The sequence below is a fragment of the Oncorhynchus masou genome, chromosome 24, assembly GCF_036934945.1.
Source record: "Oncorhynchus masou masou isolate Uvic2021 chromosome 24, UVic_Omas_1.1, whole genome shotgun sequence".
Lineage (NCBI taxonomy): Eukaryota > Metazoa > Chordata > Actinopteri > Salmoniformes > Salmonidae > Oncorhynchus > Oncorhynchus masou.
This window is the reverse complement of record NC_088235.1, coordinates 1899016-1911957: the sequence shown is the minus strand read 5'-3', so window position 1 is coordinate 1911957 and position 12942 is coordinate 1899016. Positions and strand designations below refer to the sequence as shown.

Genomic DNA, 12942 nt, shown 5'->3' with positions numbered 1-12942 from the left:
TCTGCTATCGTTCGCCTTTTCTGCTATCGTTCACCTTCTCTGCTATCGTTCCCCTTCTCTGCTATCATTACTCTTCTCTGCTATCGTTCACCTTTTCTGCTATCGTTCCCCTTCTCTGCTATCGTTCCCCTTCTCTGCTATCGTTCCCCTTCTCTGCTATCGTTCCTCTTCTCTGCTATCGTTCCCCTTCTCTGCTATCGTTCCCCTTCTCTGCTATCGTTCACCTTTTCTGCTATCGTTCACCTTTTCTGCTATCGTTCCCCTTCTCTGCTATCGTTCCCCTTCTCTGCTATCGTTCCCCTTCTCTGCTATCGTTCCCCTTCTCTGCTATCGTTCCCCTTCTCTGCTATCGTTACTCTTCTCTGCTATCGTTCCTCTTTTCTGCTATCGTTCCTCTTTTCTGCTATCGTTCCCCTTCTCTGCTATCGGTCCCCTTCTCTGCTATCGTTACTCTTCTCTGCTATCGTTCACCTCTTCTGCTATCATTCACCTTTTCTGCTATCGTTCACCTTTTCTGCTATCGTTCCCCTTCTCTGCTATCGTTCCCTTTTTCTGCTATCGTTCCCCTTTTCTGCTATCGTTCACCTTCTCTGCTATCGTTCCCCTTTTCTGCTATCGTTCACCTTTTCTGCTATCGTTCGCCTTTTCTGCTATCGTTCACCTTCTCTGCTATCGTTCCCCTTCTCTGCTATCGTTACTCTTCTCTGCTATCGTTCACCTTTTCTGCTATCGTTCCCCTTTTCTGCTATCGTTCCCCTTCTCTGCTATCGTTCCCCTTCTCTGCTATCGTTACTCTTCTCTGCTATCGTTCCTCTTTTCTGCTATCGTTCCCCTTCTCTGCTATCGTTCCCCTTCTCTGCTATCGTTCACCTTTTCTGCTATCGTTCACCTTTTCTGCTATCGTTCCCCTTCTCTGCTATCGTTCCCCTTCTCTGCTATCGTTCCCCTTCTCTGCTATCGTTCCCCTTCTCTGCTATCGTTCCCCTTCTCTGCTATCGTTACTCTTTTCTGCTATCGTTCCTCTTTTCTGCTATCATTCCCCTTCTCTGCTATCGGTCCCCTTCTCTGCTATCGTTACTCTTCTCTGCTATCGTTCACCTCTTCTGCTATCATTCACCTTTTCTGCTATCATTCGCCTTTTCTGCTATCGTTCCCCTTCTCTGCTATCGTTCCCCTTTTCTGATATCGTTCCCCTTTTCTGCTATCGTTCACCTTCTCTGCTATCGTTCCCCTTTTCTGCTATCGTTCCCCTTTTCTGCTATCGTTCACCTTTTCTGCTATCGTTCACCTTCTCTGCTATCGTTCCCCTTTTCTGCTATCGTTCCCCTTTTCTGCTATCGTTCACCTTTTCTGCTATCGTTCGCCTTTTCTGCTATCGTTCACCTTCTCTGCTATCGTTCCCCTTTTCTGCTATCGTTCCCCTTTTCTGCTATCGTTCACCTTTTCTGCTATCGTTACCCTTTTCTGCTATCATTCACCTTTTCTGCTATCGTTCCCCTTCTCTGCTATCGTTCCCCTTCTCTGCTATCGTTCCCCTTCTCTGCTATCGTTAACCGCTGCACTCATTTCGAATAAGAAAAAAAAATGTATAGCTAGTTACATTTTTGACAGATATTGTTGTACTATATTTAAAGCCCTTCCTCACTCCTGACGAGTGGGACAGGGCAGGGTCATCACCTGTTCTCCTCAGGTATATGCAGGGACATGAACTGGAGCGGTTCAGAGCAGGTGACCAGCCAGCCATGGCGGTCGTTGACCCGGGATACGTCCACCTTGAGGAAGTGGTTGGGTACCCTGCTCCACAGCACCGGGGTCAGGAACTGGACATGCAGCCTGGGAGGACACTGGGGACAGGGGTTCCTCCTCTCACTCTTAAACAGTCCCGCTGACAGGGGCATGACGTTCTAGTGACATAGAAACAGACAGGGTTAGGGTTAGGTTCTGGGAGGGGACAGGGGTTCCTCCTCTCACTCTTAAACAGTCCCGCTGACAGGGGCATGACGTTCTAGTGACATAGAAACAGACAGGGTTAGGGTTAGGTTCTGGGAGGGGACAGGGGTTCCTCCTCTCACTCTTAAACAGTCCCGCTGACAGGGGCATGACGTTCTAGTGACATAGAAACAGACAGGGTTAGGGTTAGGTTCTGGGAGGGGACAGGGGTTCCTCCTCTCACTCTTAAACAGTCCCGCTGACAGGGGCATGACGTTCTAGTGACATAGAAACAGACAGGGTTAGGGTTAGGTTCTGGGAGGGGACAGGGGTTCCTCCTCTCACTCTTAAACAGTCCCGCTGACAGGGGCATGACGTTCTAGTGACATAGAAACAGACAGGGTTAGGGTTAGGTTCTGGGAGGGGACAGGGGTTCCTCCTCTCACTCTTAAACAGTCCCGCTGACAGGGGCATGACGTTCTAGTGACATAGAAACAGACAGGGTTAGGGTTAGGTTCTGGGAGGGGACAGGGGCATTATATTCTGATGGAGAAAGTAATGGAGGGTTGTGGGTTCGGGACATCATTCCCTTCATCACTCTTTCAAAGGTCAAACTACGGCTTTACATAACTGTACCTCCTACAAAAAGTGGTGATCTATTTTTTTGCGTGACATACAACAGGCTTTACAGTCCTGGAGCTACTGTAGAGGCCAGAGTCCTGGAGCTACTGTAGGGGTCAGAGTCCTGGAGCTACTGTAGAGATCAGAGTCCTGGAGCTACTGTAGAGGCCAGAGTCCTGGAGCTACTGTAGAGGTCAGAGTCCTGGAGCTACTGTAGAGGTCAGAGTCCTGGAGCTACTGTAGAGGTCAGTCCTGGAGCTACTTTAGAGGTCAGAGTCCTGGAGCTACTGTAGAGGTCAGTCCTGGAGCTACTGTAGAGGTCAGAGTCCTGGAGCTACTGTAGAGGTCAGTTCTGGAGCTACTTTAGAGGTCAGAGTCCTGGAGCTACTGTAGAGGTCAGTCCTGGAGCTACTGTAGAGGTCAGAGTCCTGGAGCTACTGTAGAGGTCAGAGTCCTGGAGCTACTGAAGAGGTCAGAGTCCTGGAGCTACTGTAGAGGTCAGAGTCCTGGAGCTACTGTAGAGATCAGAGTCCTGGAGCTACTGAAGAAGTCAGAGTCCTGGAGCTACTGTAGAGGTCAGAGTCCTGGAGCTACTGTAGAGGTCAGAGTCCTGGAGCTACTGTAGAGGTCAGAGTCCTTGGACCTACTGTAGAGGTCAGAGTCCTGGAGCTACTGTAGAGGTCAGAGTCCTGGAGCTACTGAAGAGGTCAGAGTCCTGGAGCTACTGAAGAGGTCAGAGTCCTGGAGCTACTGAAGAGGTCAGAGTCCTGGAGCTACTGAAGAGGTCAGAGTCCTGGAGCTACTGAAGAGGTCAGAGTCCCACAGAGACAGGAGCTTTGTGGGTGACCTATCCTTAGTGTGTGGTTTCAAGAAGAACCTGAACTGATGCAGAGACAGGAGCTTTGTGGGTGACCTATCCTTAGTGTGTGGTTTCAAGAAGAACCTGAACTGATGCAGAGACAGGTACGTGAAGTACACCGAGGTCTCATCAGTGGTGCACCGACCAAAGAAAGCCATTCAGAGGCCTACAGAGAGAGACAAACCTCATAACCTTCAGTGGAGAGAGACAGCTCCACGTTGACTTTGCCCAGGCAGCCCATATCTGAGCCCTATTTGTGGCCGCCCGCTCTCCATCCTGTCAGTACAGAGCCGTAATAGTGTGTCCTGTTCCTCCCTCTCACCTTAATACGTCCTAGTTCAAACTGAAAGATGCTGGGGCTGGTGGCCTGAGCGAACACAGCAGGGAACAGCTTGGTACTGGGCTCCACCTGCAGAGAGAGAACACAGAGACACAGCTATTAAAAGACAGGATATGGTCAAATCACACCCTATTCCCTATATAGAACACTATTGTTGACCAGAGCCCTATTCTCTATATAGAACACTACTTTAGACCAGAGCCCTATTCCCTATATAGAACACTACTTTAGACCAGAGCCCTATTCCCTATATAGAACACTACTGTTGACCAGAGCCCTATTCCCTATCTAGAACACTACTGTTGACCAGAGCCCTATTCCCTATCTAGAACACTACTGTTGACCAGGGCCCTATTCCCGATATAGAACACTATTTTTGACCAGGGCCCAATGTCAGAATAATAGTAGAGAGAACAATTTATTTCAGATTTGATTTCTTTCATCACATTCCCAGTGGGTAAGAAGTATACATGCACTCAATTAGTATTTGGTAGCATTGCCCTTAAATTGATGGACTTCATCGAACAAATCAAACATTTATTGTGGAACTGGGATTCCTGGGAGTGCATTCTGATGAAGATCATCAAAGTTAAGTGAAAGTTACTAATGCTATGTCTGACTTCTGTTGACTGCACAACATGGCGGATATCTGTTTGGCTGTTTTGTTGTCTGAGCGCTGTACTCGGATTATTGCATGCTTTATCGGTAAAGCTTTTTTGAAATCTGACACAGCGGTTGCATTAAGGAGAAGTATATCTAAAGTTCGATGTTTTACACTTGTATTTTCATCAACATTTATAATGTGTATTTCTGTAAATTGATGTGGCTCTCTGCAAAATCACTGGATGTTTTGGAACTACTGAACATAACACGCCAATGTAAACTCAGATTTTTTGGATATAAATATGAACTTTATCGAACAAAACATACATGTATTGTGTAACATGAAGTCCTATGAGTGTCATCTGATGAAGATCATCAAAGGTTAGTGAATCATTTTATCTCTATTTCTGCTTTTTGTGACTCCTCTCTTTGGCTGGAAAAATGGCTGTGTTTTTCTGTGACTAGGTGCTTACCTAACATAATCGTTTGGTGTGCTTTCGCCGTAAAGCCTTTTTGAAATAAGACACTGTGGCTGGATTAACAAGAAGTTTATCTTTAAAACGGTGTAAAATACTTGTATGAGGAATTTTAATTATGAGATTTTTGTTGTTTTGAATTTAGCTGCACTTTCACTGGCTATTGTTGAGGTGGGACGCTACCGTCCCGAATATCCCAGCGAGGTTTTTAAGGCAAAGGGTGGCTACTTTGAAGAATCTCAAATATAAAATATATTTTTGATTTCTTTAGCACTTTTTTGGTTACTCCATGATTCCATATGTGTTATTTCATAGTTTGATGTCTTCACTATTATTCTACAATGTAGAGAATAGTAAAAGTAAAGAAAAACCCTTGAATGAGTAGGTGTTCTAAAACATTTAACTGTAATGAAACATTTCTCATCAATCTTTTGACTTGTACTGTACACACGGTCTACATTGCCAAATACATTTAAAATCAGTTTTTCACAATTCCTGATATTTAATCCCGTTTTAGGTCAGTTATGATCACCACTTTATTTTAAGAATGTGAAATGTCGAAATAATATTAGATAAAACGATTTATTTCAGATTTGATTTCTTTCATCACATTCCCAGTGGGTCAGAAGTTTATATACACTCAATTAGTATTTGGTAGCATTGCCCTTAAATTGGTAAAATGTGGTAAAATGTTTCAGGTAGCCTTCCACAAGCTTCCCACAATAGGTTGAGTGAATTTTGGCCCATTCCTCCTGACAGAGCTGGTGTAACTGAGTCAGGTTTGTCGGCCTCCTTGCTCGCACACACTTTTTCAGTTGTGCCCACAAATATTCTATAGGATTGAGATCGGAGCTTTGTGATGGCCACTCCAATACAGTGACTCTGTTGTCCTTAAGCCATTTTTCCACAACTTTGGAGGTATGCTTGGGGTCATTGTCCATTTGGAAGACACATTTGCAGCAAAGCTTTAACTTCCTGACTGATGTCTTGAGATGTTGCTTCAATATATCCACATAATTTTCATACCTCATGATGCTATCTATTTTGTGAAGTGCACCAGTCCCTCTTGCATTAAAGCACCCCCACAACATGATGCTGCCACCCCGTGCTTCACAGTTGGGATGGTGTTCTTCGGCCTGCAAGCCTCCCCTTTTTCTTCCAAACATAACGATGGCCAAACAGTTCTATTTCTGTTATCAGACCAGAGTACATTTCTCCAAAAAGTACAATCTTTGTCCCCATGTGCAGTTGCAAAACGTAGTCAGGCTTTTTATAGGACTCATTTTACTGTGGATATAGACACTTTTGTACCTGTTTCCCCCAGCATTTTCACAAGGTCCTTTTTCTGTTGTTCTGGGATTGATTTGCACTTTTCGCACCAAAGTACGTACATATCTTGGAGACAGTCTCCTTCCTGAGCGGTATGACGACTGCATGGTCCCATGGTGTTTATACTTGCATATTATTGTTTGTGCAGATGAACGTGGTACCTTCAGACGTTTGGAAATTGCTCCCAAGGATGAACCAGACTTGGAGGTCTACAGTATTTTTTCTGAGTTCTTGGCTGATTTCCTTTGATTTTCCTATGATGTCAAGCAAAGAGGCACTGAGTTTGAAGGTAGGCCTTGAAATACATCCACAGTACACCTCCGATGCCAATTAGCTTATCAGAAGCTTCTAAAGCCATGACATCGTCTTCTGGAATTTTCCAAGCTGTTTAAAGGCACAGTCCACTCAGTGTATGTAAACCTCTGACCCACTGGAATTGTGATACAGTGAAATATAAGTGAACTAATCTGTCTGTAAACAATTATTGGAAAAATGACTTGTGCCATGCACTAAGTAGATGTCCTAACCGACTTGACAAAACTATAGTTTGTTAACAAGAAATGTGTGGAGTGGTCGAAAAACAAGTTTTAATGACTCCAACCTAAGTGTATGTAAACTTTCGACTTCAACTGTATCTCTACATGGTCAACATTGTCAACACGTAGATAGATGGTCTACAGTCGTGGCCAAAAGTTTTGAGAATGACACAAATATACATTTTCTCAAAGTCTGCTGCCTCAGTTTGTATGATGGCAATTTGCATATACTCCAGAATGTTATGAAGAGTGATCAGATGAATTGCAACGTCCCTCTTTGCCATGCAAATTAACTGAATCCCCCAAAAACATTTCCACTGCATTTCAGCCCTGCCACAAAAGAACCAGCAGACATCATGTCAGTGATTCTCTCGTTAACACAGGTGTGAGTGCTGACAAGGACAAGGCTAGAGATCACTCTGTCAAGCTGATTGAGTTTGAATAACAGACTGGAAGCTACAAAAGGAGGGTGGTGCTTGGAATCATTGTTCTTCCTCTGTCAACCATGGGTACCTGCAAGGAAACACGTGCCGTCATCATTGCTTTGCACAAAAAAGGCCTTCACAGGCAAGGATATTCAGGGCGCCCAAGAGCTTCAGGGCGCCCAAGAAAGCCCCAGGACCGTCTCCTAAAGTTGATTCAGCTGCGGGATCGGGGCACCACCAGTACAGAGCTTGCTCAGGAATGGCAGCAGGCATGTGTGAGTGCATCTGCACGCACAGTAGGCAAAGACTTGGAGATGGCCTGGTGTCAAGAAGGGCAGCAAAGAAGAAGCCTCTTCTCTCCAGGAAAAACATCAGGGACAGACTGATATTCTGCAAAAGGTCCAGGGATTGGACTGCTGAGGACTGGGGTAAAGTCATTTGCTCTGATGAATCCCCTTTCCGATTGTTTGGGGCATCCGGAAAGAAGCTTGTCCGGAGAAGAGAAGGTGAGCGCTGCCATCAGTCCTGTGTCATGCCAACAGTAAAGCACCCTGAGACCATTCATGTGTGGGGTTGCTTCTCAGCCAAGGGAGTGGGCTCACTCACACTTTTGCATAAGAACACAGCCATGAATAAAGAATGGTACCAACACATCCTCCGAGAGCAACTTCTCCCAACCATCCAGGAACAGTTTGGTGACTAACAATGCCTTTTCCAGCATGATGGAGCACCTTGCCATACAGCAATAGTGATAACTAAGTGGCTCGAGGAACAAAACATTGATATTTTGGGTCCATCGCCAGGAAACTCCCCAGACCTTAATCCCATTGAGAACTTATGGTCAATCCTCAAGAGGCGGGTGGACAAACAAAAACCCACAAATTCTGACAAACTCCAAGCATTGATTATGCAAGAATGGGCTGCCATCAGTCAGGATGTGGCCCAGAAGTTAATTGACAGCATGCCAGGGCGGATTGCAGAGGTCTTGAAGGGTCAACACTGCAAATATTGACTCTTTGCATCAACTTCATGTAATTGTCAATAAAAGCCTTTGACACTCATGAAATGCTTGTAATTATACTTCAGTGTTCCATAGTAACATCTGACAAAAATATCTAAAGACACTGAAGCAGAAAACTTTGTGAAAATTATATTTGTGTCATTCTCAAAACTTTTGGCTACGACTGTAAATGGTCAACATTGTCAGCAAAGAGTGTCTGCTAAATGACTCACTGACTGTAAGTGACTGAATCAGAGCGTCTGCTAAATGACTCACTGACTGTAAGTGACTCTGGATCAGACCGTCTGCTAAATGACTCACTGACTGTAAGTGACTCTGGATCAGACCGACTGCTAAATGACTATCATGTAAGTGTAGCAATAGGAGGTTGATGACCATGTGGTACCAGCGCTGTGTCTCCACCTGGTAGTATGTGCTGAGCTCCTTCCCGTTGGCAGTGAAGGTTAGCAGTCCGTTAACTGTGTCCACCAGACATCCAATCTCCAGACCGTTGTTGTTCCGGCCCTGACCAGGACTCATACTCTCTCCAGCCCACACCATGTAGCAGTTACTACGCTTGATGCTATAGACAGAGACAGCAGTTACTACGCTTGATGCGATAGACAGAGACAGTAGTTACTACGCTTGATGCTATAGACAGAGACAGTAGTTACTACGCTTGATGCTATAGACAGAGACAGTAGTTACTACGCTTGATGCTATAGACAGAGACAGTAGTTACTACGCTTGATGCTATAGACAGAGACAGTAGTTACTACGCTTGATGCTATAGACAGAGACAGTAGTTACTACGCTTGATGCTATAGACAGAGACAGTAGTTACTACGCTTGATGCTATAGACAGAGACAGCAGTTACTACGCTTGATGCTATAGACAGAGACAGCAGTTACTACGCTTGATGCTATAGACAGAGACAGCAGTTACTACGCTTGATGCTATAGACAGAGACAGCAGTTACTACGCTTGATGCTATAGACAGAGACAGCAGTTACTACGCTTGATGCTATAGACAGAGACAGCAGTTACTACGCTTGATGCTATAGACAGAGACAGCAGTTACTACGCTTGATGCTATAGACAGAGACAGCAGTTACTACGCTTGATGCTATAGACAGAGACAGTAGTTACTACGCTTTATGCTATAGACAGAGACAGTAGTTACTACGCTTGATGCTATAGACAGAGACAGAGACAGCAGTGACTACGCTTGATGCTATAGACAGAGACGGTAGTTACTACGCTTTATACTATAGACAGAGACAGAGACAGCAGTGACTACGCTTGATGCTATAGACAGAGACGGTAGTTACTACGCTTGATGCTATAGACAGAGACAGAGACAGTAGTTACTACGCTTGATGCTATAGACAGAGACAGAGACAGTAGTTACTACACTTGATGCTATAGACAGAGACAGAGACAGTAGTTACTACGCTTGATGCTATAGACAGAGACAGCAGTTACTACGCTTGATGCTATAGACAGAGACAGAGACAGTAGTTACTACGCTTGATGCTATAGACAGAGACAGTAGTTACTACGCTTGATGCTATAGACAGAGACAGAGACAGCAGTTACTACGCTTGATGCTATAGACAGAGACAGCAGTTACTACGCTTGATGCTATAGAAAGAGACAGTAGTTACTACGCTGGATGCTATAGACAGAGACAGAGACAGTAGTTACTACGCTTGATGCTATAGACAGAGACAGTAGTTACTACGCTTGATGCTATAGACAGAGACAGTAGTTACTACGCTTGATGCTATAGACAGAGACAGAGACAGCAGTTACTACGCTTGATGCTATAGACAGAGACAGCAGTTACTACGCTTGATGCTATAGAAAGAGACAGTAGTTACTACGCTGGATGCTATAGACAGAGACAGAGACAGTAGTTACTACGCTTGATGCTATAGACAGAGACAGTAGTTACTACGCTTGATGCTATAGACAGAGACAGAGACAGCAGTTACTACGCTTGATGCTATAGACAGAGACAGCAGTTACTACGCTTGATGCTATAGAAAGAGACAGTAGTTACTACGCTGGATGCTATAGACAGAGACAGAGACAGTAGTTACTACGCTTGATGCTATAGACAGAGACAGTAGTTACTACGCTTGATGCTATAGACAGAGACAGTAGTTACTACGCTTGATGCTATAGACAGAGACAGAGACAGCAGTTACTACGCTTGATGCTATAGACAGAGACAGCAGTTACTACGCTTGATGCTATAGAAAGAGACAGTAGTTACTACGCTGGATGCTATAGACAGAGACAGAGACAGTAGTTACTACGCTTGATGCTATAGACAGAGACAGTAGTTACTACGCTTGATGCTATAGACAGAGACAGTAGTTACTACGCTTGATGCTATAGACAGAGACAGAGACAGCAGTTACTACGCTTGATGCTATAGACAGAGACAGAGACAGTAGTTACTACGCTTGATGCTATAAACAGAGACCGTAGTTACTACGCTTGATGCTATAGACAGAGACAGAGACAGTAGTTACTACGCTTGATGCTATAGACAGAGACAGTAGTTACTACGCTTGATGCTATAGACAGAGACAGAGACAGTAGTTACTACGCTTGATGCTATAGACAGAGACAGAGACAGTAGTTACTACGCTTGATACTATAGACAGAGACAGAGACACTTCACAATCATCGTTTTACAGTACAACCACAACCATAAAAGAAGAAACAGTTGATATGTGAAATTCAAAATAGTCCAACCACATAAGAAGCATAGTATGAGTATGAGTAAGACGAGCAGGATATTTGAGTATCAGTTCTGATTGAGTCTGAACACAGGACCATGTGTGTGTGTGTGTGTGTGTGTGACGTGCGTGTGTCCTCAGCTTGACCCCAGGACCCCCCAGATATCTGACCTCTCGTGAACTTTGCCCTTCTCGTCTCCCAGGGTTACGGTGACGGTGCGGACCTTTTGGAGGTCGAAGGCCATGTCGTACTGGTGGAAGTCAGAGGTCACCCAGCCAACCCACACACTGCTGGGCTCCTGACCTGGGAAGATCCTCACTGAGTAGTAGTACTGGGGAGAGACCATGGACATATAGGGTTCTATTAGGTTATAAAGGGTTATAGGGTTATTTTGGGTTATAAACGGCTATAAAGTGTTATATAAGGTTACATAGGGTTATAAAGGGCTATATAGGGTTATAAAGGGCTATATAGGGTTATAAAGAGTTATAAAAGGTTATAAATGGTTATATAGGTTTATAAAGGGTTGTAAAAGGTTATATAGGGTTATAAAGTGTTATATAAGGATACTTGGGTTATAAAGGGCTATATAGGGTTATAAAGGGTTATAAAGGGTTATAAAGGGCTATAAAGGGCTATAAAGGGCTATATAGCGTTATAAAGCGTTATAAAGGCTTATATAGGGTTATCTTAGGATATAAAGGGATATATATATATATATATATATATATATATATATATATATGGTTATATAGGGTTATAAAGGGATATATATGTTATATAGGGTTATATATGGTTATAAGGGGTAATATAAGGTTACATAGGGTTATAAAGGGCTATATAAGGTTATCTTAGGTTATAAAGGGTTATATATGGTTATAAGGGGTTATATATAAGGTCACATAGGGTTATAAAGGGCTATATAGGGTTATCTTAGGATATAAAGGGTTATAAAGGGTTAAGTGGGGTTAAATTAGATTATATAGGGTAATATAGGGTTATATTAGGTTAAACATTGTTATATTAGGTTATGTCGGGTTACATAGGGTTATAATGGGTTATATAAGGTTATAAAGGATTATACACGGTTATAAGGTTATAAAGGGTTATATTAGGTTATAAAGGGTTACATATGGTAATAAATAGGTTATAATGGGTTATATAAGGTTATAAAGGGTTATATTAGGGTATAAAGGGTTATATTAGGTTATAAAGGGTTATATTAGGTTATAAGGGGTTATAAAGGGTTATATTAGGTTATAAAGGGTTATATTAGTTTATAAAGGGTTACATAGGGTAATACATAGGTTATAATGGGTTATGTAAGGTTATAAAGGGTTATATTAGGGTATAAAGGGTTATATTAGGTTAGAAAGTGTTATAAAGGCTCATATATGGTTATATTAGACTATAAAGGATTATACAAGGTTATAAAGGGTTATATTAAGTTATAAAGTGTTATATTAGGTTATAAAGGGTTATATTAAGTTATAAAGGGTTATATTAGGTTATAAAGGGTTACATAGGGTAATACATAGGTTATAATGGGTTATATAAGGTTATAAATGGTTATATTAGGTTATAAAGGGTTACATAGAGTAATACATATGTTATATAGGGTTATATATATATAGGGTCCTGTGTGGCTCAGTCGGTAGAGCATGGCGCTTGCAACGCCAAGCGTCGTGGGTTCGATTCCCACTGGGGCCACCCATATGCAGTAGTGGCCCCAGCCGACTTGTAAGTCGCTTTGGACAAAAGCGTCTGCTAAATGGGATATATTATTTATTATTATATAAGGTTATAAAGGGTTATATTAGGTTATAAAGGATTATACAAGGTTATAAAGGGTTATATTAAGTTATAAAGGGCAATATTAGGTTATAAAGGGTTATATTAGGTTATAAAGGGTTATATTAAGTTATAAAGGGTTATATAATGTTATAAAGGGTTACATAGGGTAATACATGGGTTATAATGGGTTATATAAGGTTATAAATGGTTATATTAGGCTATAAAGGGTTATATTAGGTTATAAAGGGTTATATTAGGTTATAAAGGGCTATATT

The 12942-nt window shown here is 42.8% G+C and overlaps 1 protein-coding gene across 1 annotated transcript in view; it reads right to left on the bottom strand.

The window, feature by feature from the left end:
- LOC135513359 (ryanodine receptor 2-like) overlaps positions 1-12942 on the bottom strand; it is a 382179-nt gene that overhangs the window by 269225 nt on the left and 100012 nt on the right. Inside the window, 4 exon segments of the mRNA XM_064936287.1 lie at positions 1678-1904; positions 3732-3818; positions 8542-8701; positions 11044-11204. Coding sequence (XP_064792359.1) covers positions 1678-1904; positions 3732-3818; positions 8542-8701; positions 11044-11204 — 635 coding nt within the window.